This window comes from Tamandua tetradactyla, chromosome 15 (assembly GCF_023851605.1).
Source record: "Tamandua tetradactyla isolate mTamTet1 chromosome 15, mTamTet1.pri, whole genome shotgun sequence".
In the NCBI taxonomy this organism is placed as follows: Eukaryota; Metazoa; Chordata; class Mammalia; order Pilosa; family Myrmecophagidae; genus Tamandua; species Tamandua tetradactyla.
The window spans coordinates 77229508-77255085 of record NC_135341.1 but is presented as its reverse complement, the minus strand read 5'-3'; the positions used below and the strand labels follow the sequence as shown (position 1 = coordinate 77255085).

Genomic DNA, 25578 nt, shown 5'->3' with positions numbered 1-25578 from the left:
ACCATGGACTACAGTTAATAGTACAATTATAGAAATGGTGCTTTCATCAATTGTAACAGATGCATCACACCAATGCAAGTTGTTAATAATAGGGTGGTATATGGGAATCCTGTATTTTATGCATGATTGTTCTGTAAACCCACAACTTCTCTAATACAAAGTAATAATAAAAATAATCACCACTGTTTGTATCTTAGTATTTTTTCACCATGAATCTGTGTTTAACTTTTTTTATAGTTGTAACTATGGTACACCTGTCATTCAGCATCTGGCTTTTTAACATAAATACATAAGAAACAAATACACATCTTGCTGAATTGGATCAAGTCTTGATGAAATCAAATCTTGATGAAACAAGTTTCTAGACCCTGCCTCCACCCCCCAGAAGCAGATTTCTCACAGCCTTTTGACCACTGTGGCTGCTGTGCAAACACGTGGAAGAGTCTTGGTCAAGACGCCATCTTAAGTCTTGGCTATTGTTAAGTAAGGGGTCATTATATTATCTTATTTAAAGTCTTCTTAAATTCCAGGGGATATGAGGATGACGAGTCAGATTCCCATCCTAGGTACATTTATAGGAAGTAAAACATGATTAGTAGAAAATAAATCCATGCCGGTATCCGGATTAGGGATATTATTTGATTGGTGGGATCTAAACCCTCTCTGTGGGAATGAGGATGCAGAAAGGACATATGAACTTTGATCGTCATTTATTCCAACTTCCTTTGATTTCCTCCCTTTGTTCCTCAGGACAATTTTGGTTTGTGAATGAGTGGTGGTTTTTTATTTTAAATATTTTTATTGAGAAATCTTCACATACATACAGTCCATATCCATAGTATACGATCAAAGGCTCACGGTATCGTCACATAGTTGTGTATTCATCACCATGATCATTTTTAGAACATTTACATAGAATGGTTGTTGACATTAGTTGTCAACATGGGACCTGTTCTTTGGAAAGATCTTTCACAGAACCAGGCCTGGGCCATCCATCAGTCTTTGCTCTATGTTCTAGGTGACTGCCTGTGGCGTCGGGTCTCTCCCTGCTGATGTGTGACCGACTCCTCACAGAGATCCTTCGTCACTTCCTTCTGCCCTGAGAGCCCAACTCCAGCTCCCCACTGTGCTGGTTTGAAAGGATGGATGCTCCCCTAGAAAAGCCATGTTTTAATCAAAATCCCATTTCATAAAGGCAGAACCATCCCTATTCAATACTGTATGTTTGAAACTGTAATCAGAGCACCTCCCTGGAGATGTGATTTAGTCAAGAGTGGTTGTTAAGCTGGATTAGGTGATGACATATCTCCACCCATTTGGGTGGGTCTTTATAAGTTTCTGGAGTCCTATAAAAGAGGAAACATTTTGGAGAAAGAAGGAGATTCAGAGAGAGCAGAGCAGAATGACACAGCCACCAGAAGCAGAGAGCCCACAAGCCAGGGACCTTTGGAGATGAAGAAGGAACGTGCCTCCCAGGGAGCTTCATGAAACAGGAAGCCAGGAAAGAAATTAGCAGATGATACCTTGCTTGCCATGTGCACTTCCAGCCGAGGGAGAAACTGTGACTGTGTTTGCCATGTGCCATTCCAGATGAGAGAGAAACCCTGAACTTCATCGGCTTGCTTGAACCAAGGTATCTTTCCCTGGATGCCTTTGATTGGACATTTCTATAGACTTGTTTTAATTGGACATTTTCTCGGCCTTAGAACTGTAAACTAGCAACTCATTAAAGTCCCCTTTTTAAAAATCATTATGATTCTGGTATATTGCATTCCGGCAGCTAGAAAACTAGAACACCCACCTTAGTCCCTCACATTCTGGGAGAAAGGGGAGGAACCTGGTTCACACAGAGATGCTCGAGCCTGAGTGACCACGTTCAGGTCACTGCTGCAGGTCTCCTAGCCCTGGCCTGTTTGTGCCTAGAACAGCACCAGCAAGCAAACTGAGGTGACAGAAGCTCACTTACTGAAATCTCTGGAGATTTGAAGGGACTTCCTTGAATTGCTAAATCCTCCAGAAATCAAAATAGTGACCTTCAGTGATTTCTGGCCTTGAATTACATCCATGATTTGAGTTGACTGAGTACATTGCTCTGCAGGCCTAAAACTTCATTCATCATATGTGCCTAGCTGCCTCGATGGCACTTTATTGGCAAAGAAAGCTGAACGTCTGAGGCTTATATAAACTGTGGGGGCCTCGTCTGTGCACAGGATCTTTAATGAGGATAACAGGCTAGACATACTCTGCTGCGGTTGAGAGCACCAGGAGGGCTTGCTACCTACTCCAGCTCCATCCAGCATCTGTACTCTCAACCTTGGGCGCAAGGCCCAGTGACCAGAGCAGTAATAGGGGAGGGGGGCAGCCCATCCTGGGTCCTGGCTGTAGCCATAATGCATAATTCCACCACTCCTGAGTCCTCAGCTTGGAAGTGTGAGCTCTTTTTCCATTCATTTCAATGGTTTGGAACATGTTTCCTGAGGTTTAAGTGAAGCGATCAGGTGATTGATGATGCCAACTTGGGATTACTTTACCAATATTTTAATAATAATTGTATAATGATAATTAATAATAAATACCATTGATTGAATAATCATTCTGTGCCAGGCACTGTGCTAGGAGCTTGACACGGATAATCTAATTACTCATCCTAATGACTTTAAGAGGTAAATTCTATCATGATCTTGTGGTAGATCACATTTCTGAAGGCAGTGGCAATAATTATTTCCAACCTACATGCTTTCCTCAATGTGATTTTGCCACTGCCCCATCAAGAAGTGGAGTCCGTTTCCATTCCCATTGAATTTGGGCTGGTTCCATGACTACTTTGACCAGTAGAATGTAGTATAAGTAATCTTCAGGGTCTTTTAAGACCAGGTATGAAGAAGGCCTGGCAATTTTTGCCTTTGTGTTTTTAGGGAAGATAGCTACTAGGTAAGAAGTCTGACTTCTGTAAGCCCATTATGCTATGAGGAAATCCAAGCTAACTACATGGAGAACTCCTGGAGAGAAAGAGAGTGAATCAGTGAGTGAATGAATGAGAGAGAGAGCGCATGCTGAGGCACCAGACATGAGTTGAAGAAGCCATCCTTGAATGTTCTAGCCTCATAGAAAGGCTATCCCCGTCTAATCCTACCCAAATTGCAGAATGATTGAATAGATTATTGCTGTTCCCTTAAGCCACTAAAACAACAAATAGATACAATAATCAAAACAGATCCTCACCTTACAGGTGAGAAAACTGACGCTCAGAGAGGTAACACAGCTAGTGAGTAGAGGAGCTGGGATTCAAGCAAGTTTCCAGATCCCGACCACCAATCCACAATTCCGCAGGACTGCTCTGGGCTAGTGGAGTAATAGAGTCAGGAGGGCTGGATGCCTCCACTCACTACTCATGTTACTGGGCAAACTCCTGAACCACAGTTTCCTTTACTGTAACATGAGGATGGCAACCACGGTCCATCCCACTTCTCAATGTTTCCATGAGGATCTAATAAGAGAATGCAAGTGAGAATGCGCTTCTTATTCTTCATATCACTTTTAAGAAGTTATTTTGCTTCAGGCACTGTATCAAATGCTTTGGGGACATAAAGCCGATCAGATATGATCTCTGCCCTCAAGGGGTTAATGTGGCTTCAGCAGAGAAGCTGACAGAACCATGTGAAACACAGGACTCTAATGTGTATGGGATGGGAGGTGGGAGAGATTGCCCCAGCTGGCGATCCTGGACTCAGGATCTGGACTTTGTGGTGGGCATGTCCCTCAGTGTCTCCCCACCCTCCTGCCCCAAGGAGGTGGAGGAGAAGAGCAGGTACCAATGGGCAGAGTCCAGGAAAGGGTCTCCTTCCAGCAATGGAAAGAAAACACCCAAGGGCTCAAGGGGAGGAAAATAAAGCACATACTCTGGAAGACCTTCTGACAGTAAAATGGGGACTGGGCTGAGTGGTGCCCTTCAGGCAAGGAAAGGCTTTCTGTTTTGGGGCAAGCCCTGGAATTCCCAGGTGGTAGGGACACTGAGAACACAGAAGAGAGGGGACAGTTGATAGAGGAATGCCCCAGAAGCTGCAGCAGGGGACAGGTGGGAGGTTCACTACTGAAAAGGAAGCCATACATTTTTCTCTCCAAATAGGACAAAAAGGGAGAGTGTGGCTATAGCTTCAAAGCTATTTTAGGTGGGAGAAGGGAAGTCAGAGACCTCATGTTGGAGGTGGGTGTGGGTGTGTCTCATTTCTGCAGAATGGTGTAGATGTCAGCATCAGCTGAAGGACAGGGGCTGGAGGACTGCTGAGAATAGAGACACCTCGGAGCAGCTGCTCTGGGGAACACAGTAGCTCTCTGCTTTGCTTAGTCATTCATGCTGAGGTTTTCTTTCACCAACCAGGTTATGAGCTTTTAGAGGAAAGAGACCATGTCATGTTGGCATCCCTAGGGTCCATGGCAGGGCTTAGCATTTGGGAGATGCCCAGTACACGTGTGGGGGACATGTGCTGAGGAACGGCCACACACCACTGAGGCTGTGGCATTTCGGTGACGAAGCCCATATGGGCGGCAGAATTGAGGTGAGGGTGTGCATGGAGTGGTGGTAGAAGGGGTGCCAGCAGTGGTATCTGAACAGCCCCAAGATTTACAGCTGATGGAAGAGGCTGGCATGGTCCCAAGAGAGGGGCTCCTTGGGCCTCACTGGACTCCAGACCACCTCAGCTACACAAGAACTACACGGATCAACAAAGCTTGTGGTTAGAATCAGTACAAATGGCCCCAAGGAGGAGGCATCTAGGAGCTGGGTCTGACACCCTACTAGAACTTCAGTCCATCCCAGAGATCAGAGGACTGATTGCTGTATTGTAATTATTAATAATGCAAGACACCTGTCTGCAAACCACAGTAAATCTGAGGCGCTTACCAGGCATCTTAAGTCGGGTTCCCCAGAAGCAGAGCCTGAAATAGGGATCAATGTCTCAGAACATGTGATCCGTTAAGGGCTTGCTCTCAGGAAAAGGGTGAGGCACTAAGGATGGATGTGGTCTCAGGTGGAATATGGTGTGAGTTTGATTCCACGAATCGGCTCAGAATCATGAATTGAATTATACCGTAGAGTTGGTCCCACTTTGAGGCAGAGCAAGCTAGACCTTTAACGTCCCTGTCAGTCAGTCATTGGCTAAGGCCTGGGTGGGGGGCCTAATCTTTTGGGCCAGGTGGCTCCTGATTGGCTGAGCGCAATTATCTTGAGAAGCGGGCTGGTGGCCAAGGGGCGGTGGTGGGCCCTCAGCAGCCAGCACTTCCCAGCAGCCTGGTGACGGGCATCTCGGCAAGGCACTGTACAGTGTCTCCCACAGTTGCTGTGAGTCAGGATCAGATGCTCCTCGGGAGGCAGGGGACATTTCAGGCCTCAAAACTCATCCGCTGTGGGGAAATCCCTTGCGAACCATGACCCCTATGTCTCGAACCCAACAGCTGAGAGTTAAAATTGACACACCAAATGCCAGAGCTCTTTCTGGCCCACTCACCAGGGCCCGGAAGGATTCTGTCTCCGCCTGGAGGCTCTGCACTTGGCACGAAGTGTTGTGTATCTCCACCCTGAGGGCAGCTGCCAGCTTCTCTTCCTGGGTCTGTGTCATGCGGGCCACCTCCGCCTGTTGCTGTGGATGGAGGGCCAGGCCAGGTCAGGTCTCAGTGTGAGAAGGGAGGAACTAAGAGCATAAACCTCTCCTTCCATTTCACCCTTTCTAACCACCCCACCCACTGCTTCTAACTCAGATTTAAGATGTGCTCTTTTTCTATCGGGCCCCTCACAAAACTGTCTACAAAAAAACATACTTATTTTGAACACCTAGTGCATGCAAATGGAATAGCATTCAAAAAATTTCCCAAAGGGTATACAGTAGAAAGTCTCCTTACCTCACTGTATCCCAATTACCCAGTTCACCTGTTTCCAGTTTCTTATGTCTCCTTCCAGAAATATTTAGTACATTTTATAAATAAATAGATAGAATTATCCCCCATTGCTTTGGCACATAATATATCTTAAAAATTATTCAGTGTCAGTGTATATAGATTGATTACATTCTTTTTAACAGCTGTCTAATTATTGCCTTGTTTGGAATGACTGTAACTTATTTAGAAAGTCCTAACTGATGGACTCTTAGATGGTTGCTAGTGTTTTGCTGTTACAAAAAACGATGCAGAGGGTGTGAGGTTAGTTCAGTGGTAGAATTCTCGCCTGCCATGTGGGAGACCAGGGTTTGATTCCCAGCCCGTGCACTTCCCAAAGAAACTAACAAAGAAACTAACAAAAACCAACAAAACAAACAAAAAGTTCAACAAATGGTGCTGCAATAATGGGATACTCACATGGAAAAAGAATGAAATGTGACCCTACCATACAGCATACAAAAAAAAAAAAAAATCAACAAACAATGCAAAGAAGAACCTTGCACGTTCCTCACTTCCCTGCAGGGGCGTGTCTCTGTGGTGTAAATTCCTCTAGTAGAACTGCTGAGTCAAAAGGGGATGCATCTAGTTTTGATGAACATTGCCCAATTGTCTCTCAGGAGGACTAGTGATGCCTTCCAGCACTGCAGAAACCTTGCCTAAACATTTGGAGTTTTCCAACTCATTGATCATTGTCAGTCTGATAGTCCCTCTCTTCCTTGTAAAAACCAGTCTGGTCCTGATTGTGAATACAAGGAGAGGGTCTGTGTTTTGAATCTTCTTCCCAGAGCAAGATGGGAAGTCTGATTCCTTCCCAATATATGCAAGAATCCCTCTGTTTGGGAAAAGGGGGGAAATGGAGAGATCACTCTCGTTTTCTTCAGTGCAGCCTGGTCTCATTTAAAGCTGCTGGCCTGGGAGGTAGCCGCGGCACCTCCCCCTGCCCCAACACACGCACACATGATCTGTCCCTCCTCTCAAACCCATTTTATCACATATGAATACTTATTACAGAATTATCCAAATATTGTCCAATCTAGTCAACTGGCTAAGAAACCCTAGTCAAGAGGCTCATATCTCAGCAGTAGTTTTTCCAACCCTTGTTAGTTTTCTTCATTTTTTTTTGACTGTTTATTCTGAAATAATTTTAAACCTAAGGACAATTGCAAAAACAGTACAAACCCCATTCAGAGAATTCCAACACAGCCCTCTCACCCCAGGCACCCAGATCCAGGCATTTTAACACTAGGCTACCCTTGCCATGTCGTTCTTTCTATCTATCTATCTATCTATCTATCTATCTATCTATCTATCTATCTATCTATCTATCTATCTATCCATCCATCCATCCATCCATCCATCCATCCATCCATCCATCTATCTATCTATATCTATCTATCTTTCTATATTTCTCTCTCTTTCTCTCATCATCCCCACCATCATCGGTAAATGATGAAATGTTCATCTTCTGGATATTTGAGAGCAGGTAGCAGACGTCATACTCCTGGAGCACATACATCCATATACATTTCTTATGAACAAGGATATTCACTTATGTCATCACCTTAAGAGCTCTTATCAAGTTCAAGAAATTTAACATTAATATATTCCACTTTTTTCTTATGTCCCAATAATGTCCTTTTGAGCCTTTTGACCTCCATCCAGTATTATGCATTGCATTTAATTGTCATTATCTCTTTAGTTGCTCTTTCTTATTTTTAAATTGTGGAAACATATATGTAGCATAAATCTTCCCACCTGAACCCCTCTCAAGCATGCCATTCGGTGGGATTAATCACATTCATAATGTGGCAGTGTCCTCACCACCATCCATTAGTAGAACTTTCCCTTTACCCCAAATAGAAACCCTACACTCATTTTGCATTAATTCTTTATTGCCCCTCAACCCTGGTGACATGTACTCTATTTCCTGTCTCTATAATTTTGCATGTTCTCTGATATTTCCTTTGTGGCTACTTTGGGCCTTAAATTCAACAGCCTAAATCTGCAACAATCACATTCACTTTGATACCAGCTTAACTTCAGTAGCATACAATCCTATACCCCTCTGTCCCCCCACCTTTATGTAGTTCTTGTTACAAATCATATATTTATACATTATGAGTCCCAAGCCATTGATTTCTCATTATACTTTATGCATTTGCCTTTTAGATCTGTAAAAAGTAGAAAGTGGAGTTATAAACCAAAACAAATAAACAAACAAACCACAACAACAAAAACAATAGTACAGGTATTTATATTAACCCATGCCATTATCTTTACCAGGGATCTTTATTTCTTCATATGACTTCAGACAATTGTCTAGTGTCCTTTCCTTTTAAATTGCAGAACTTCTTTAGCATTTCTTGTAGTCCAGTCTAACGGTGATGACTTCCTTCAGCTTTTGTTTATCTGGGAATGTTTTAATCCCCCACCCCCCTTATTTTTGCTGGGCATGGAATTCTTGGGGGGCAATTTTTTGCTTTCAGCACTTTAACGATGTCTTCCCACTGCCATCTTGCCTCCATAGCTTCTGATCAACTCTTGATGTTTGAAGGCTGTAAAGAGCCCTGCAAAATGACCCTCAAAGGCTTGGGAGCAGCTGAAGGAGAATAGAAGCTGGGGGCCCAGTGCTGACTCATCAGTCAATGGCTGAGCCATTCAACCTCACAGTCTCAGCCCCTGCCTGCAGGAGGCCAATGGCAGTGGGTAGAGAATGAGAACTGGATGATGAGGCTCTCATCGGGCTGTGCACGTGGAAACTTTTAGAATCTTAGAAGCATGCAAATATTGGCTGTGCATTATCTTCTGTATGTATAATTACTAACGGCCCACATATGAGTTTGTCAAAGCCATTATGAGTTGAATACTACAAAAAGTTAATAATTTAGTGAACACTTGATGCCAAGCACAGTGCTAACAGCTTTATGCTCATGTCACTTAATCTTCACAGCCCTATGAGGCAAGTGCCATGATTATCTCCATTGTACATGAGGAAACTGAGCACAGAGAGACTGATTTATTTGCTCCAAGTCTTATTGCCTATGAGGGGCAGAGTTGGGATTCCAGCCCAGGTAGTAGACTGCAAAGCTGTGTGGTAACCAGTGTTTACAGCTGCTGCCTCCACCAGTTCATCAACCTAAGACCCTCGGAATTGGAGTTGTCTTCCCCAAAGTTAAGGTGGAGCACTCAGAAAAATCCTCACTATCTTCCAGTCCTCCTTGTAATCAGTAGTCCAGTTTTTCTATCTCTGTCTTTGAGGTTGGGGCTCTGGCCAAATGAGCTGTGTGGGTAGGTGCGAGGCAAAAGAAAGAGCCCATCCTGGGTTGCAAATGGAGTCAGATAAGGCAGCTACACCTTGTATCCAGGGGTGGTGCTGAGCTACAGCCAGCTTCTAACTGCTCAAGAGAGCTGATTACTAAATTTTCAGAAATTCTGTGAGCTGGTTGTTTGACACAATCATCATTAAATATGAAACTATATTATCTTACAATTAAATAATATTAAAAACAAAGGTAATAAATACTCGAACCCTTTGCTTCCTAATGATTTCACTGTATTTTCTCATTTCTATGCTATCGAAATTATCTACATCTCTGGTATCTGTGTGGTGGAAAGAGTAAGTAATGGTGTGCTATCATGCATCTCTCCCCAACTTTATGTTGAAACCAGCCATGTTGAGAGTATTTACACCATGGAAATTGGCAAATACTCCCGATCAGGAATGGAATTATTGTTTTGTTGATTGTCTCATTTTAAAAAAGGGATGGAGAAAACGTTGACATTAAAAGTGTGTATGTCTGTAGCTGTTGCATTGTGAATAGCATAAAAAATGGAGGGAATAGCCTCCCAGTATTTGAAAACTATTATCTGATTCAGCAGAGAAGTTATTCAAATAGAGAAGAAAACTATCAACCAAAATTCATATTGGAACTATTTTAATTCACCACTGATGTCAGTGACTTCGTGGCTGAATCAGATATGAATAATCAAACGTTTTTTGGTGGTCTGATTTTGTGACACTATTTTTGATGAAACAATTAGCAAAACAGACAGTGGATTTTGTGACAAATAGCAAGTGAAACAAAAGTTGTAAGTGTAAATGGAAAAGCAAAGTGAATATGTTAGCTTAAAAGTTATGTTATTTCTAAAATTATATAAAGAACAAACCCACAGAAATTTTTATGGTACTCTTAAGTGGCACTGTGAATTTTACTGGCGGATGTAGACAATGCATATATTCTCACTCCAAGAGCCAGTTGTGAAACACTGACCAGCACGCCATGGGTGAGAGCCAGGGATGGCAAGTCCTCTGGAGAGCTGTTGGAGGTGGAGCTGGGTTAAATCCCCCACCAAGCCTACTGTCCCTCCTCTCAGCACAGACACTGAGTGACTTGTATTCAGCATTATTTACTGACCTCAAGAAAGATGAGCCCCTGTGTTTCAGCTTCATTAGCAAAGTGCTGTACCCAAGTGTTTCCCAAATATTCCTGGAGCACCAGGAAGTTTTTTTTCACATATCTTAGTACTAATTTATACTATGTTTGTTTAAACCAACTCATTTTTTCTATGTAAATAAATGTGTTTAATATGGAAACTATAGATTAGTTCTCAAACTTTAATGTGCATCTGGGGATCTTGTCAAAATTCAGATTCTGATTCAGGAGACCTCGAGTGGGGCCCAAAAATCTGCATATCTGACTCCCAGGTGATGCCTTTGCTGCTAGTTCTTAGAAGCAAAATTCTAGAATACTACAGACACTGAAAAACCAGCATTACTCACCACAGAGAGTAGATAACTGAAGATTTTATAAAATCAAAGCAAACCGAATTCTAGTAACCGCTGCCTACCAAGATGCTGGGTCCTGAGGCCTGCTTTCTCTTTGTTGAAAGCTGAGATTAATAAATGCAAGAGAGGTGTTAAGGACCCACCAGCACCAAATGGAGACTTTCTTCTAGTTTCATCAAGATTGAAAGAGAAAAAAAGCAAATAAGTTGATCACTGTGAGTTTCAATGTTATTAATACCATGTACCAAACCTTCTAAAATCATCTTTCCACAAGTGATACTTGTCCTTCATTTGTGACTGTTAATTGCTTTAACCCACCTAAAAATATTACAGGCATATCTTGGGGAGAGGGTGGGTTTGGTTCTAGCCCACTGCAAAAAAGCAAATCTCGTAATAAGGTTAGCTACGTGAATTTTTTGGTTTCCCAGTGCATATAAAAGTTATGTTTACACTATACTGTAGTCTATTAAGTGTGCAATAGCACTATGTCTTTAAAAACAATGTATAAACCTTAATTTAAAAATACTTTATTCCTCAAAGATGCTAACCATCATCTGAACCTTCAGTGAGTTGTAATCTTTTTGCTGGAGTGCCTTGCCTTGCTGTTGATGGCTGTTGACTGATCAGGGTGGTAGTTACTGAAGGTTGGGGTGTGTGCTAGTTTGAGACTGTTATGTACCCCAGAAAAGCCATTTTCTTTCAATACCGATCCAATTTTGTGGGGCCAGACCTCTTATTTAGGGTGAAAACTTTGATTAGATTGTTTCCATGGAGATTGGCCCACTCAATTGTTGGTATGGCCTTTTAACTGGATTGTTTCCACGGAGATGTGATATACCCAATTGTAAGTATGACCTTTTGATTAGATGGAGATGTGACTCTGCCAATTCAAAGTGGGAGTTCTTTAAAAGGGGAAACATTTTGGAGAGCCGTTAGAGTTCAGAGCCGACACAGACACAGACATTTGGGCATGCTTAGAGTGTTGACAGAGCAGATGCCTAGACACAGACGTTTGGAGATGGAGAGCTCAGCAGATGTCACCATGTACTTTTCCATGGGGAGCTAGGCAATCCAGAACCCAAAATTTTGCCCCGAGAAGCTAAGTGAAGGCCCACAGATGCTTAAAGAGGAAGGCATTGGAATCAGAAGCTGGACACAATGGAACTGGGAACAAGGACCAGCAGACACCAGCCACATGCCTTCTCATGTGACAGATATCAGCCTTTCTTGAGTCAGGTATCTTTCTCTGGATGTCTTAGTTTGGACATTTTTATGGCCTTAGCATTGTACACTTGTAACTTAATAAATCCCCTTTATAAAAGCCAACTCATTTCTGGTATATTGCATTCTGGCAGCATTAGCAAACAAAAACAGATGGCTGTGGTAATTTCTTAAAATAAGACAATAATGAAGTTGGCTGCATCAATTTTCTCTTCCTTTCAAGAAAGTTTTCTCTGTAGCAAGTGATACTGCTTGATAGCACTTTTCCCACAGTAGAAGTTCTTTCAAAACTGGAGTCAATCCTTTCCAAACCTACCACTGCTTTATCAACTAAGTTCATGTAATATCTGAAGTCCTTTGTTGTCATTTCAACAATGTTCACAGCATCTTCACTGGGGTAGATTCCATCTCATGAAACCGTTTTCTCTGCTCACCCATAAGAAGCAATTCCTCATCCATCAAAGTTCTGCCGTGAGATTGCAGCAATCCAGCCACATCTTCAGGTTCCACTTCTACTTCTAGTTCTCTTGCTATTTCCACCATCTATAATTACTTCCTCCCCTGAAGTCTTGAATACTTCCAAGTCATCTATGAGAGTTGGAATCAACTTCTTCCAAACTCCTGTTGATGTTCGATAGATTGACCTCCCATTGAATCATGAATATTCTTAATGGCATCGAGAATGGTGAATCCTTTCCAGAAGGTTTCAATTTGCTTTGCCCAGATCCATCAGAGGAATTGCTATCTATGGCAATAAGGCCTTATGAAATATATTTCCTAAACAGTAAGATTTGAAAGTTAAAACGACTCATTGATCTATGGGCTACAGAAGGGATGTTGTGTTAGCAGGCATGAAAACAACATTCATCCTATTGTACATCTCCATCAGAGCTCTTAAGTGACCTAGTGCCTTGTGAAGGAACAGTAATATTTTGAAAAAAATCTTTTATTCTGAGCAGGGGGTCTCAACAGTGGACTTAAAACATTCAGCAAACCATGTTGTAAACATATGTGCTGTCATCCAGACTTTGTTTTTCCACTTAGAGAGCACAGGCAGAGTGGATTTAGCATAATTATTTAGGGCTCTAAGATTTTCAGAATGGTAAATGAGCATTCGCTTCAATTTAAAGTCACCAGCTGCTTTAGTCCCTAACAAGAGAGTTTGCCTATCCTTTGAAGCTTTGATGGTGAAAGTGAATTCTCATTGAATTCTCCTCTCTAGCTATGAAAATCCTAGATGGCATATTCTTCCAATAGAAGGCTGTTTCATCTCCATTGAAAATCTGTTTAGTGTAGCTGCCTTCATCAGTTATATAAGGTAGATCTTCTGGAATAACTTGCTGCAGCATCTCCATCAGCACTTGTTGCCTTACCCTGCACTTTTATGTTATGCAGATGGGCTCTTTCCTTAAACTTCATAAGCCAACCTCTGCTAACTTCAAACTTTCCTTCTGAAGCCTCCTCACCTCTCTCAGCCTTCACAGGATTGAAAAGAGTGAGGGCCTTGCCCTGGATTAGGCTTTAATTTAAGGGAATGCTGTGGCTGGTTTGATCTTCTAGCCAGACCACAACGACGTTCTCCATATCAGCGGTAAGGCTGTTTCTCTTTCTTTTCATTTCTGTGCTCACTGGAGTAGCATTTTTAATTTCCTTCAAGAACTTTTCCTTTGCATTCACAACTTGGCTAAAGAGTCCTAGTTTTTGTTTGGCACAAGAGTCCTAGTTTTCAGCCTCTCCTGGCTCTCAACCTACCTTCTTCACTAAGCTTAATCATTTTTCGTTTTTAATTTAAAGTGAAAGAGGTGTTATTCTTCCTTTCCCTTTGAATACTTAGAGGCCACTTTAGGGTTATGAATTGGCCTAATTTCAATACTGTTGTGTCTCAGGGAAGAGGGAGGCCTGAGGAAGGGACGAGAGACCTGGGAACGGCCAGTTGGTGGAGCAGTCAAAACATACAACATTTGTCTACTAAGTTCGCCGTTTTATATGAGGGCAGTTGTGGTGTCCCCAAACCATTGCAATAGTGACATCAAAGATCACTGACCACAGTTCAGCATAACAGATATAATAATAACGAAAGAGTTTGAAATATTGTGAGAATTACCGAAACGTGCCAGAGACACAAAGTGAGCACATGTTGTTAGGAAAATGGTGCCGCTAGGCTTGTTCAACACGGTTGCCACAAACCTTCAATTAGTACGAAGCTCGGTATCTGTGACGTGCAATAAATTAAAGCGCAATAAAACTAGCTCTGCCTGTACATGTTATTTTTAGATTTATGCTTTCTGATTATTTTAATGAGTCTGCTTCTATTCCCATCTCAACTTGACAGCTCTAGATCTCTCCTTGCAGAACAAATAGTAGGGCTGTGATATAAGCCCTGAGGATAGGAAGGTAGGGCTGTGTTTTCCCATTCAGTGCTGCTGCCAGGATATGAAATGAGGTTCCAAAATGTTGGTCCCCAGGCTTTCAAAGCAGCTTGAGATCTTGGCTCCACCGTGCAGGAGCTGAGCTGTCTATGTTTGCACTCCATCTGTACTTCTGGGGCAGAAGAGCATGTTGACATTTTGAAATTTGGTGAAGATTTTCAAATTAAAAAAAATTTAAATTAAATTCGCATGATATTGCATGCGAAGAATGGATGGGAGATGAGAAAATGGTCTGATTTTTTTCCTTTTCAAAAAAAATGTTTTAGCGAAGTTGTGGGTTTGTAGAACCATCATGCATAAAATACAGAAGCCCCATATCCCACCCTATTATTAATACCTTGCATTGGTGTGGCACATTTGTTACAAATGATGAAAGCCCATTTTTCTAACTTCACTATCAACTATAGTCCTGGTTTAACTTAGGCTTCTCTGTTTGCATTGTGCAATTCCACGGAATTAAAAAATTTTTTTCTAGTACCGTACATGCAGCCGAACATTTCCCTTTTCAACCACATTCAAATATATAATTCTGTGCTGTTTATTACCGTCATAATATTGTACCACCATCACCATCAACCAAACCAAACTTTTCCATTGTCCCCAAATAGGAATTCTGTGCATTTGAAGCCTCAGCTCCCTATTCCTTGCCCTCATCCCATCGCCTAGCAATGACTATGAGTTAAGCAGCACGATTTTAAGTAAGTCAGAATTAAGTATTTGAGAGTCTGACTACTGGAGATACAAATGGGGGTTTGGGCAGGGGGAAAAGAGCCATCTCCAAACCCGACCTGCTTTGCGATTAGCACTGCCATTCCTAAAAACACCCTTGGGAGATGACCTGGACAGGAAGAAATGTCACTTCCTAGTGGGGGCGTGGGGGGAGAGTTCAGGAGGAGGTGGGGTGGGGAGAGCATGGAAATTCCCAGGAGCCGAGAAGCTGAGCCGCCTTCTTACAACAGGATGAGCGCTCGGGGGTTGCAGCGTGTATTCAGCCTCTCGCTGAGCAGTGCTGTGTGGGTTTGAGCAAGTCACTCAAGCTTTCTGTGTTTTGCAACTGGCGGACAACAGGTTTAAAAGAGCCCTGTTCTGTCCCAGTGCAGAGAACCGCCTTTGCACTGGCACCCCTCAGTTCTCAAGATCATACTAGCCTGATTATGGTTATGTCATGGAAGAAAGGAAAACTTGGGTTCCAGGACTCATTCCGTAGAGGGATCTTCCCTTTGATCCCACAGGGAGGGCACAGGATCCCAGCCGGGAAACTGGCCGGAAGCCGCCTTCAGCTCCTCCCCTCCCCAAAGGCCTCCCCACACGCATATCCCCCAAAAGTCACTTCCTCGTCCTTAAAACGGAACAGAAATTCAGTCAAGGGTCCTCCGCTCATGGGATTGGCCTGGTTCATCTGAGCACTTAGTGTCATCAACTAACTCTCTCTTCAAACAAAAGGAGGAAAAAAAGACAAAACTAGAAGAGTGTCGACTCGGGAGTCAGAATGTGGAGTTCAGGTCCCAGCTCGGTCACTTTCTTTCTTTTTTTTTTTTTTTAATTTTTTATTAATTAAAAAAAAAATTACAAGAAAGAACCACAAACATTCCCAACAGCATCGACCACTTTCTAACTGTGCGATGCTGGGCAGGTTACCTCACCTCTCTGTGCCTCAGTTTCCTCCTCTGGGAAATGGACAAAATCACATTATCTCATGCTGGGGGATTAAATGAGAACATAGATTTCACCTGCTTAGAACAGTGTCCGGTGCTTGGAAAAAGCTCTAAGACGCTTTGCTGTTACTGCTTTCCTGGGTCACCTCAGTCGGACGGGCAGAAGCGTTGTTTGGGACTTTCTCTCCGGTTTTGCTCCCCCATCCCTACCCCCGCCAACCTCTGCCCTGGACTGTAGGTACCTTGTGCACAGGAACAATTTTTTATTTGCCTCTCTGCTCCCCTGGAGGGCCTAACGTGGCTTTTTACACCTCGCATATATTCAACAAACATTTTTTAAGAGTCTATTAAGTGTGCTGGGCGGGGAAAGTAGAGCTGCATCTACCAGGAATTGGATTAAATCAAATCTCCTTTTCATCAGGAGGCTTCGTTATGACTATTCTAACAATTGTAAGTCACCTCGCAGTTGCAGAGCCTCACGTAAATGTTATTTAGTTAAGGATAGGTTTTAATGGGCAGCACACACACCCCTGAGCTATGCCAGCCAGATGTAGGGTTTAATTCAGAGAAGACTGGAAGCCATGAGTCTTCACAGTTTGGCATGGATTCTCCTTAGCAGGAATTAAAAAGAAGGGCATGTCTCAGTTAAACTTTCAGCGTTGGCAGAATCACTGGCTGGGCTGGGCTAAGCCACGTTTCTCCCTTAATTACACAAGGATTGTCCGGCTGCTGAAACTGCTCTCTGATGGCTGGAGAACCAATTCCCAGCCTCTGCTGAAGCTGCCAAAGGAAACACAGAGAAGCAAACAGCTTTGTGGACTTGCTGACCCTTTTGGTCCCTCTGTTGATGAAAGCAAAAGAGGCTCAGCAATGAGTTCAATATTTTTCTTCTTAAATTCATTATTCGAGAGGTCTCAATTATAACATTTTTGCTTTGGTTTATTGAGATTGTTCCTTCTTAAGAAGAAGGGACCGCACTGCTTTCTCTTATTCCGGAAGACCACTAAATGTTGACGATGAGCCCCAATGCCTTCATTTCCCAGGTATTTGGTGGTTTTATCTTTGCAAATCTATTATTTTTTTTTTCGGCGTGAGCAGCCTCCGGGTCTCCAGCATGGCAGGCGAAAATTCTGCCACTGAGCCGCCGCTGCACCACCCTGCAAATCTATTTTAGAAATAGGGTATCCACACTTCTTAATGGGAGAGAGCTATTATTAAAAAATGATCTGAGATAAACTTTGAGATCAATAAAGGCAGCTGGGCCAGGGACAAGTATTCTTTGAAGGCAGGGATTTTGTTCTGCCGGTCAGAGCGCAGTGCCTCCCCCCGGTTTGTGGTCGATAAGTGGTTTTTGGGTAATGGGTGAGTGGAGACTCCTTGGAGGAGGGGGTCTGGAGGGGGTGCAGCGTTGGGCGATTCCCTATATAATAGACACTTAGACATTTGTGCTCACCAAGTTGTAGGTTTGAAATCACAGTATAGAAGACAAGGGACCAAGAATGCCTTCGAGAATGTATATATGTTTTCTTAAGTAAGGTGCAGAACGGGAAAAGTATAGGCAGGACCTACCTTGAGGAGACAGTATTTTTATTTTCCCTTTTAAAAACTGCTCTGATTTTCCCCGTGCTTCCCTCCAGCTCACCAACTGGGATACATTACCGTAGCATGCAACTATAGGAACCAAATACTGGCCTATCTGACTCCTATAATACCCCTTCCTCTTGACTAATAATATTTTTAATGGCAAGTTAGCTGGAACCACCACAAATTAAGTAAAAAATTGGAAAAAAATATTTGCAACTCATTTCACAGAGAGAATACTAATTTCCCTAATATACAAAGAACCACTTCAAATCAATAACAAACATTCAAAACTCAATAAAATGGGCAAAAGAGATGATCTAATAATACACAAAAAAGGAAATATGTATGAAACCCACACGTAAAACATGTTCTACCTCTTTCATAATATGTGAAATACAAATAAAACTACACTGAAAACCCATTCTGTAATCTATAATATCAACAAAGATCACAAAGTATTTGAATACACAGTATTGGTGAGCACTCGCCAATACTTCTGGTGGGAATACAAATTGTTACAACCCTTTAGGGGATTTGGCGATATTAATCAAAATCACCAGGGCACATACTTTTTGACCCAGCAATTCCATGCACAGGAATGTATCCTCCAGATACATTTCTGTGTTTGGAAATGAAGGATATCCAGATTAGAAACTATAATCTTATTTGTAATAGCAAAAGACAGGAAGCCACTTAAATGTTTACCAGCAGGGCACTGGTTAAATAAATCGTGGAATATTCATTCTGTAGAACAGGGCTTGGCAACTTTTTCTGTAAAGGGAAGATGGTAAATATTTCAAGCATTGCCACCCGATAGTCTTTGTCACAACTCCACCCTGCCTGTGTAGTGCAAATGCAGCCACTGACACCATGTGTGTAAATGAATGAGTACAGCTGTGTTTGAATAAAACTTTATTTGCCAAAAGCAGGCAGTGGGATGCATTTGTTACTCCTGTGATATAATACATGCACCTATTAAGCAGTACCATTTGTGAAAAGAAAGAAAACACATACATGTTGCATTATATAGGTGTTAAAGATCTCTGAAAGGGTATTAAAGAAAAAGATACCATTGATTGACCCCATGGAAAGGAACTGGTGGCTGCGACCAGAGTTGGATTTCAATTTTGAACCAAATGAATGAATTACATATACTTGTCTAGTAAAATGCTTCAATAAGATAAAAGTAGATTAAAACCAAGAAACAAAAGTAAGCTGGGACTCTCGTGAAGCTCCCTCTGTTACCTCTTACGAGGTGGAGAATTGCCAGGTGACCCTGTTCAGTGGCTGCTGTGAGCAACCCAGAATCAAATCACAGTTTATTTTACTGGAGGGTCACCAGGGACTCTAGCCCCCAGGTCACAAGGCGCTGTCAGGGGTTCTGCTTGTGCGATTCTCCTTGAAAAGAACTTTCCCAGTTGGCTAGTCCCAGTCATCTTAGAAACCCATTTTAATGTACTTTCCCATTCCCCAGAAAATATTGCCTCTTTTTGGTTAAAAACCAGCAAAGAAAAGGCATGGACAGAACAGCCTCTGTAAAATATGTGTCTTCACAGGTCAAATTATTATTTGTGAATAAGGATGGAGAGATACCCTGTCCAAGCTCCCTCATCTCCTGCTGGGACAAGCTAGACCTACACTGGCCAGTATGGTAGCCAACTGGCCACACGTAGCAATTTAAATAAGACAAAATTAAAAATAATTAAAATGAAAAACACAGTTCCTCAGTTTTATGGCTCACATTTTAAGTGCTAGGTCAGCACGTGGGGCCAGAGGCTGCAGTTATGGAACATTTCCGTCGTCTCGGAATGTTCTATTGGACGGTGTGCTCTAGACAATCTTTAATAATCTTTAATGTCTCTTCCTGCTCTTAAACGACCAATAACCGGAAACCTCACAATTCATTTGTCAGTTCACCCCTCTTCGTTCTTAATAGCATCCACAGTCCGTCAGCCTGCCTGTTTAAGGCACGACGGTGACAGCTCAGTAAACTTCCTGGCTACAAACACCTTAAACTGACCCGGGGCAAACGTGGATGTAAGGTCAGAAGAGGGAAGCGTGGGAGGAACCTGCTGTCCGTGGGGTGCTGGCCCCGAGGCACACCCCTCTACTAAAAGGAGGCTGGATCCTCTCTCCTCTGTCCCCCACCCCTGCCAGCTTTGCTCATAAATAAACTTTTGGCTCCTGTACACATCATCCAACTTCCGTGAACGAAGGACAGAGATAGGCTTTTGGAAAGGAGGCAAGCCGGGCCCTTCCTGGTCGGGAGGAGACTAAAGAGCAGGCTGAGGGGGACGCAAAGACCTCTCAGGACCTCGCCTGCCCGGGAGGCGGGAGGATGAGGACAGGGCCGCCGGCCGGGCAGAGGAGGCGAGGGGGCGGGCAGGGGCGGTTGAGGTCCCTGCCGCAGCCCTGGGGGCGTGGTGGGGAAGGCGGACCCCTGCGCTTGTCTGCATGATCGCCGCCCCCTCGTGCCGCACCTGTGATTAAGTTGTTACACAAGAGAAAAGGGATTTTGCAGATGTGAACGAGGGGAATTTTTTAATTTTCAGTTTTGTATGCTGTATGATGGGGATCACATTTCATTCTTTTTCTGTGTGAATATCCTGCTGTTGCAGCACCATGAATTTTGGCAGGGAGATGGGGTAGGGGCCAGGAATCGAACCCGGGTCTCCCTCATGGCAGCTGGGAATTCTACCGCTGGGCTACCCTTGCAGCCCTTACGAGGGGCATCTTGAGCAGAAGGAGGATTATCCTGGGTGGTCCTGGCTGGTTCGTTTGGAACCTTAAAGGGCGACACTTGAAGATGCAAACAGGCGAGAGCAGTCTGCAGAGAGGCAGCTCCAGGGGAGGGCCTCCGTCCTACCTGCAGCTGCACTGAATTCTGCTCCCGAGCTCCTGGTGAGTAAATTCAGTGTTTCTCAAGCCTGGCTTGCAACAAAATTACCTGAATTAAAAAACAAAACAAAACAAAAAAAAACAGAAAAACACCTGTGCCCAGGCCCCGGCTCAGACCAATTAACTCAGACGGAGGGGAGGGGCTTTGTGGTTTTTAAAGCTCTGCAGGTTCTTCTAAGATGCAGCCAGGCTGAGAGTTATAAAAGCTTCCAAAAGACAAGTGGGAGACCCTTCCTGCCTTCCCTTCCACTCCGCGCTCTCAGTCCCCCTTGCTCCCACGTGGCAGCAGGCACCCTCCCAGCGGATGTTCACCAGTTCCAGATCCCCCAAATCTCCTGCAGCCCAAGAACATCTCCCACTCCCCATTTCTCCACCTACCCCAGTACAGTTCTTTCAAACTTTCAATTCTTTGCCCTAGGTCACTACAGAGTACAGCCCACCCAGCCTCAGGAGAGGGGGAACCACACAGAGGGAGGGTGAAGCCAAACAGAGCATGGTTTCCTTCTTTCCTTCCTTCCTTCCTTCCTCCCTCCCTCCCTCCCTCCCTCCCTTCCTTCCTTTCTTCCTCTCTCTCTCTCTCTGCCTCTGTCTCTCTTTTTCATTTCCTCCCTCTCTCCCTTCCTTCCTTTTTGGTCTAACAGGAATCACCACAGTTCCCACTTCCGAGGTGGATGTGAGACTTGAGCAACCAGAAAACCTGCCAAGAGATCCAGCCAGCACAAGTGCTCTCACCAGGCTACTGACTTCACTTCTGAATGTTAGGTCCTTTTGCATGACTGATGGGCCGACTTCAGTGTGCCCCCACATTCTACAAATATTTTAAGGAAGAGGGACATTGAGAAATCACATGGCCAAGCTCAGGACTCAAGCACATATCTGTGATCAGGACTCCCTTTTTCTGTCTGTAACTCGACAGAGTGGAAACTTCCCAGCATGTGAATCCCGGGGAGCAGGGCCATCACAGCGGGCACCTCAGTGTCCCCAAGATGGTCTTTTTTAGATCTTTGGTTGCAGATTGGGGGAATGCATTCCATGCTGAGCCAGGAGGTCTAGAGGATATTGTCTGGGGTTCCTGAACATCTCCAGATACCCCCAGTGGGGCAGCCACCACCACCAGGCAAGGAGGGGCCAGACTTTCAAGACCCTCCAGAAATTCTCAGGACCAGCCTGATCCCCAGTCACTGGCTCATGCAACCTCAGAAGCTCCAAGGGCTGGACCCCCGAGGCTCCTGACATCATCAGAGCAGGGCTGGAGAGAACGTGGTCCACTCTGAACCTGAGCTAGAACCTTGTTATAAGCGGTTAATGATTAAAAAAAAATAAAGAGTTGGTGGATAAATTGCAGCCGATGCTGATGACACCAAATGGATCCCTCGAGCCTTAATACTTAGCTCCCCGCCAGCTTCCCACTGCCAGGGTCTGCATCTCTTTGCCTGACAGCTTTGACGGGAAGCCTAAGAAGGGCCACTCTGCACCACAGCGCAGACAACTGATGAGAAGCAGTGGTCTCACCAGCTCCCTCACCTTTCCCCTCCTGTTCTATGCCATTTCCTAGAATCCCCAGGGTGGGGTGGGTGGATTATGCTCAGGTCTCCCACAGTGGCAGCTGGTTTGATAACGCACTTTTCATCAGTTCCCCTCTCCATCTCACTTTTCTGCTTTACTAATGTCCTCCCACCCCCCAGCCCCCCAACTTCCAAAGAAACTATTCGTCCAATATTTGTCCCAGGATCTGTTTCTGCAGAAGCCCAAACTGAGTCAGAAATTAATCACGCCAATTAATTTCCAGCCTCCCTGGGCTGTAAGGTAATTAAATGCATGTTTGCATTCTCTTTGCAAAGACTATTGGAAACAGTGTGTGCTGAGCCATTTCACATTTATGCTTTGACGCCAAGAAACCGATGAGAGATGTTCAGGATGGGCAAATGTCAGCCCCTGAGGGCACGGCTGCAACTGACAAAACATTTTATTGCAGGAATTCTGGCTGTCAGTTCTGATTTCAGTTGATAATCATAGGAATTCACCCATTCTGCAAATATTTTCTGAGCTCTGCCTCTCTGCAAGGGGCCCAGGCAGCATTGGCGAAACTAAAACAAGTTCTGTCTATTTTCTCTGAGATGTAACTTTCAGATTACTCTATTAAAAAAACAAGCTAATGAATCTGTTCAGAATTAATGTGCAAGCTACTATTGGGCTGGTGATAATTATCAAGGGGGTGAAGGGTGAATATTAATCACCAGATTGTTTTTTCTTTTTCACACAATGCAGGATTTATTTCCATTAATTATAACGGCCCCACCCTTTCCTCAGAAAATAATCACTAGAATGCTGGTACAACACAGAAGCAAGGTTGCAAACCAGCGGGCCCCCAAGATTTATTCAGGGAAATAAAGCCAGGGTAGAAACATTCCAATGTGGAGTCAGCCAGAAGTGCTGAACTATTGTCCCATCCAGCTCTGTGACCTCGGGAAGTCAATTACCTTCTCTGGTCTGTTTTCTCACCTCTACATTGAGGAAAGGGGACTGGATGGTCTCTAGGGTCTTTAATCAGAAACATTTATGAGTCTCTTAAAAAAAAGGCCTTGGTTGTCCCAATTCTCCTGAGGTTGGGTGGGCTGCCCTCTGTTGAATTTCTGGGCACCTATTTGTCATTAAAAATGTCTGTAGTGACCGAGCTTAAAAAATGAAAAAGAAAAGAAGTATTGAAGGGAGATGGTACAGGGTGGAGAAATGGGGGAGTGAGAGATGTTTCCTGGGCTGGAGAAGATTTGGGGGATCTGGAATTGGTGAACACCCCACTGGGAGGGCGCCTGCTGCCACGTGGGAGGGAGAGGTGCTGAGAGCGCCGAGGGAAAGGGAAGGCAGGAAGGGCCTCCCATTTTTATTTTAGTAGCTTTTATAATTTTTGTGCTTTTCAACCCTGGCTGCATCTTAAAATAACCTGCAGAGTTTTAAAAACCCACAAAGCCCCTCCCCTCCTTCTGAGTTAACAGGGCTGGGCTGGGGCCTGGGCACAGGCATTTTGAGAAACAGCTCTGAAGTATGTTACTCTCTGTGCAGGCCGGGTTGAGAAGCTGTCAGGGGATGACCAAAAGCCTGGAGCGGACCCTGCGCCTTCTCTCAAACACTAACCTTATTTTCCCCACTTCCTTCGCATTTTCCTTCCTTTTCTATTCTTTGGTGCCTCTGCCTCAAAACTCCAAAGCCATGATTCGATGCGAGATGGAGAAGGGAAGACTAAGCCCCATGCATTCCATTTACTGGTTAATTTCTTAATTATTTATGAAGCTTAATAAAAAATGATTTCCACTCCCTGAATGTAACACATGCTAATATAGAAAAAAGTGAGAACTACTCAAAACAAGAAAATAAAATTCCAAACATCTCAATTATCACTCAAAGACAACCACTGTGATACTATTAGTATTTTAGTCCTTTCTTTCCAATCTTCTTTTGATGCCTACTTTCCTCGCTTGCATCCTCTACCCCACTGTATATACCAGTGGTTGGCATGCAACAGCTTGTAGGTGAAATCTAAGCTTATTTGTGTAAATAAAGTTTTATTGGCACACAGCCTTGCTTGTTTGCTATGTATTCTCTATGGCTGCTTTTATTCTACTGTGGCAGAGTTGAGTAGCTGCGACAAAGACCTACTTTTTTGCTACTTCGCCCTTTACAGAAAAAGTTTGTTAGCCTTTGGTGCATACCACTCTGTACTCTTTTCCCACCCCCACCCCCAGCCCACCCTCATTTTACCTTATAGCATGGGCGTTATGAATGCTTCATAAACATCATTTCTCATTGGTCCCTGATATTTCATTCCACGGTTAGGTAATGGTTGAGTAAATCATTTTCCTATCATTAAAATTGTATGTGTCCTCCCCCAACTTCTTCACTCTAACAATGCTTCAATGAGTATGTCTGGACTTCAACTTTATCTGTATTTTCAATTATTATTTTTTTAAGATGGCACCTAAATTATTCAACCAGTACATCTGGATATTTATGGGACTCTTGCTCCTTATCCCCAAAGCCCGTTCCTCAAAGATGGTGTGCCCGTTTGTGCTCCCCAATAGTATTAACTGCTATTAATACTATTAAGCCTGCTTCTCCACACACTTGCCAGCATTGAGTATTACCATTTCAAACACTCTGTGCTTTCAGATAGGTCAACAAAAAAGCTATTATTTTAATTTGCATTTCCTCTACCTCTAATGAGATGGAACTTGCAGTAATCAGTTTCGTTTCCCCCTTGGCACGCCGTCCTTGCCCGGCACCCTTCTGCACAGGGCAGAGTGAAGCATGCAGGTCCTGCCTCTCACCTTGGCTTGGAGCAAGGCTCCTGCCTCCGCCCAGTTCTTCTCGACATCTCTCTCCCAGTGAATTCTGATTGTCTCCAGGATGTCATCCAGACCGGCGCCGATGGGAGCATCCGCTGGTTCCAGCTCAGACCCTGCCAGCTGTTTGTACAGCAGTTTCACATCCTGAAAACAGCAATATACCCTTCACGTGAGTTCCAGGGGGAAGAAGGGAAGTGGCATTCTACCCAGCAGCGCTGGGGCAATATTTCCATGTCTCAGGCTGTCACCTGCACGCGTGGGGCTTCACGGGGCCTGACCCGTCCCTGGTGTGGGAGCCACGCTCTCCTTTCCCAGGGGTGCATTTCTTATGCTGGCCTCTCAAACCCAGGCCCGAGCAAACCCCCGGCCCGGTAGCGGCAGCAACAAAACTATTTTATTAACAACAATGGTGCAGTGGAGTTCAGTGTAAAATCAGACTAAGCTGAAAGAGACTTAAAGATGATTTTGGAGTCTTTGAAGGGTTGCCGTTATGTAGTGATGGCGAACTACTGAGCTGAGAACAGGAGGGAGTGGGCTTATTGATTCTTGGTTGGTTTAGGATTGGATGAGAGGGGGCATGTCCCATGGTGAGTATCGCTAAATGGAACTTGAAGGGAGCTCTGAGACTCTTACCTGGAAGCATCTCAGATCTCATATGTGTGAGGAGGTTTACAATCCTTGTGGTTCCTCAGGGAACGGGACCTTTCTGTCCTGTCACTCACTGATCTGACTTA

General features: G+C 43.9%; 1 protein-coding gene across 1 annotated transcript in view; it reads right to left on the bottom strand.

The window, feature by feature from the left end:
- The window catches only part of BFSP2 (beaded filament structural protein 2), a 63677-nt gene that overhangs the window by 3303 nt on the left and 34796 nt on the right, over positions 1 to 25578 (bottom strand). Inside the window, exons 4-5 of the mRNA XM_077130418.1 lie at positions 24827 to 24988; positions 5505 to 5636 (exon numbers count right to left, since the gene is read on the bottom strand). Of these exons, the coding sequence (XP_076986533.1) occupies positions 5505 to 5636; positions 24827 to 24988 (294 nt within the window). The remainder of the gene's footprint in view (positions 1 to 5504; positions 5637 to 24826; positions 24989 to 25578) is intronic.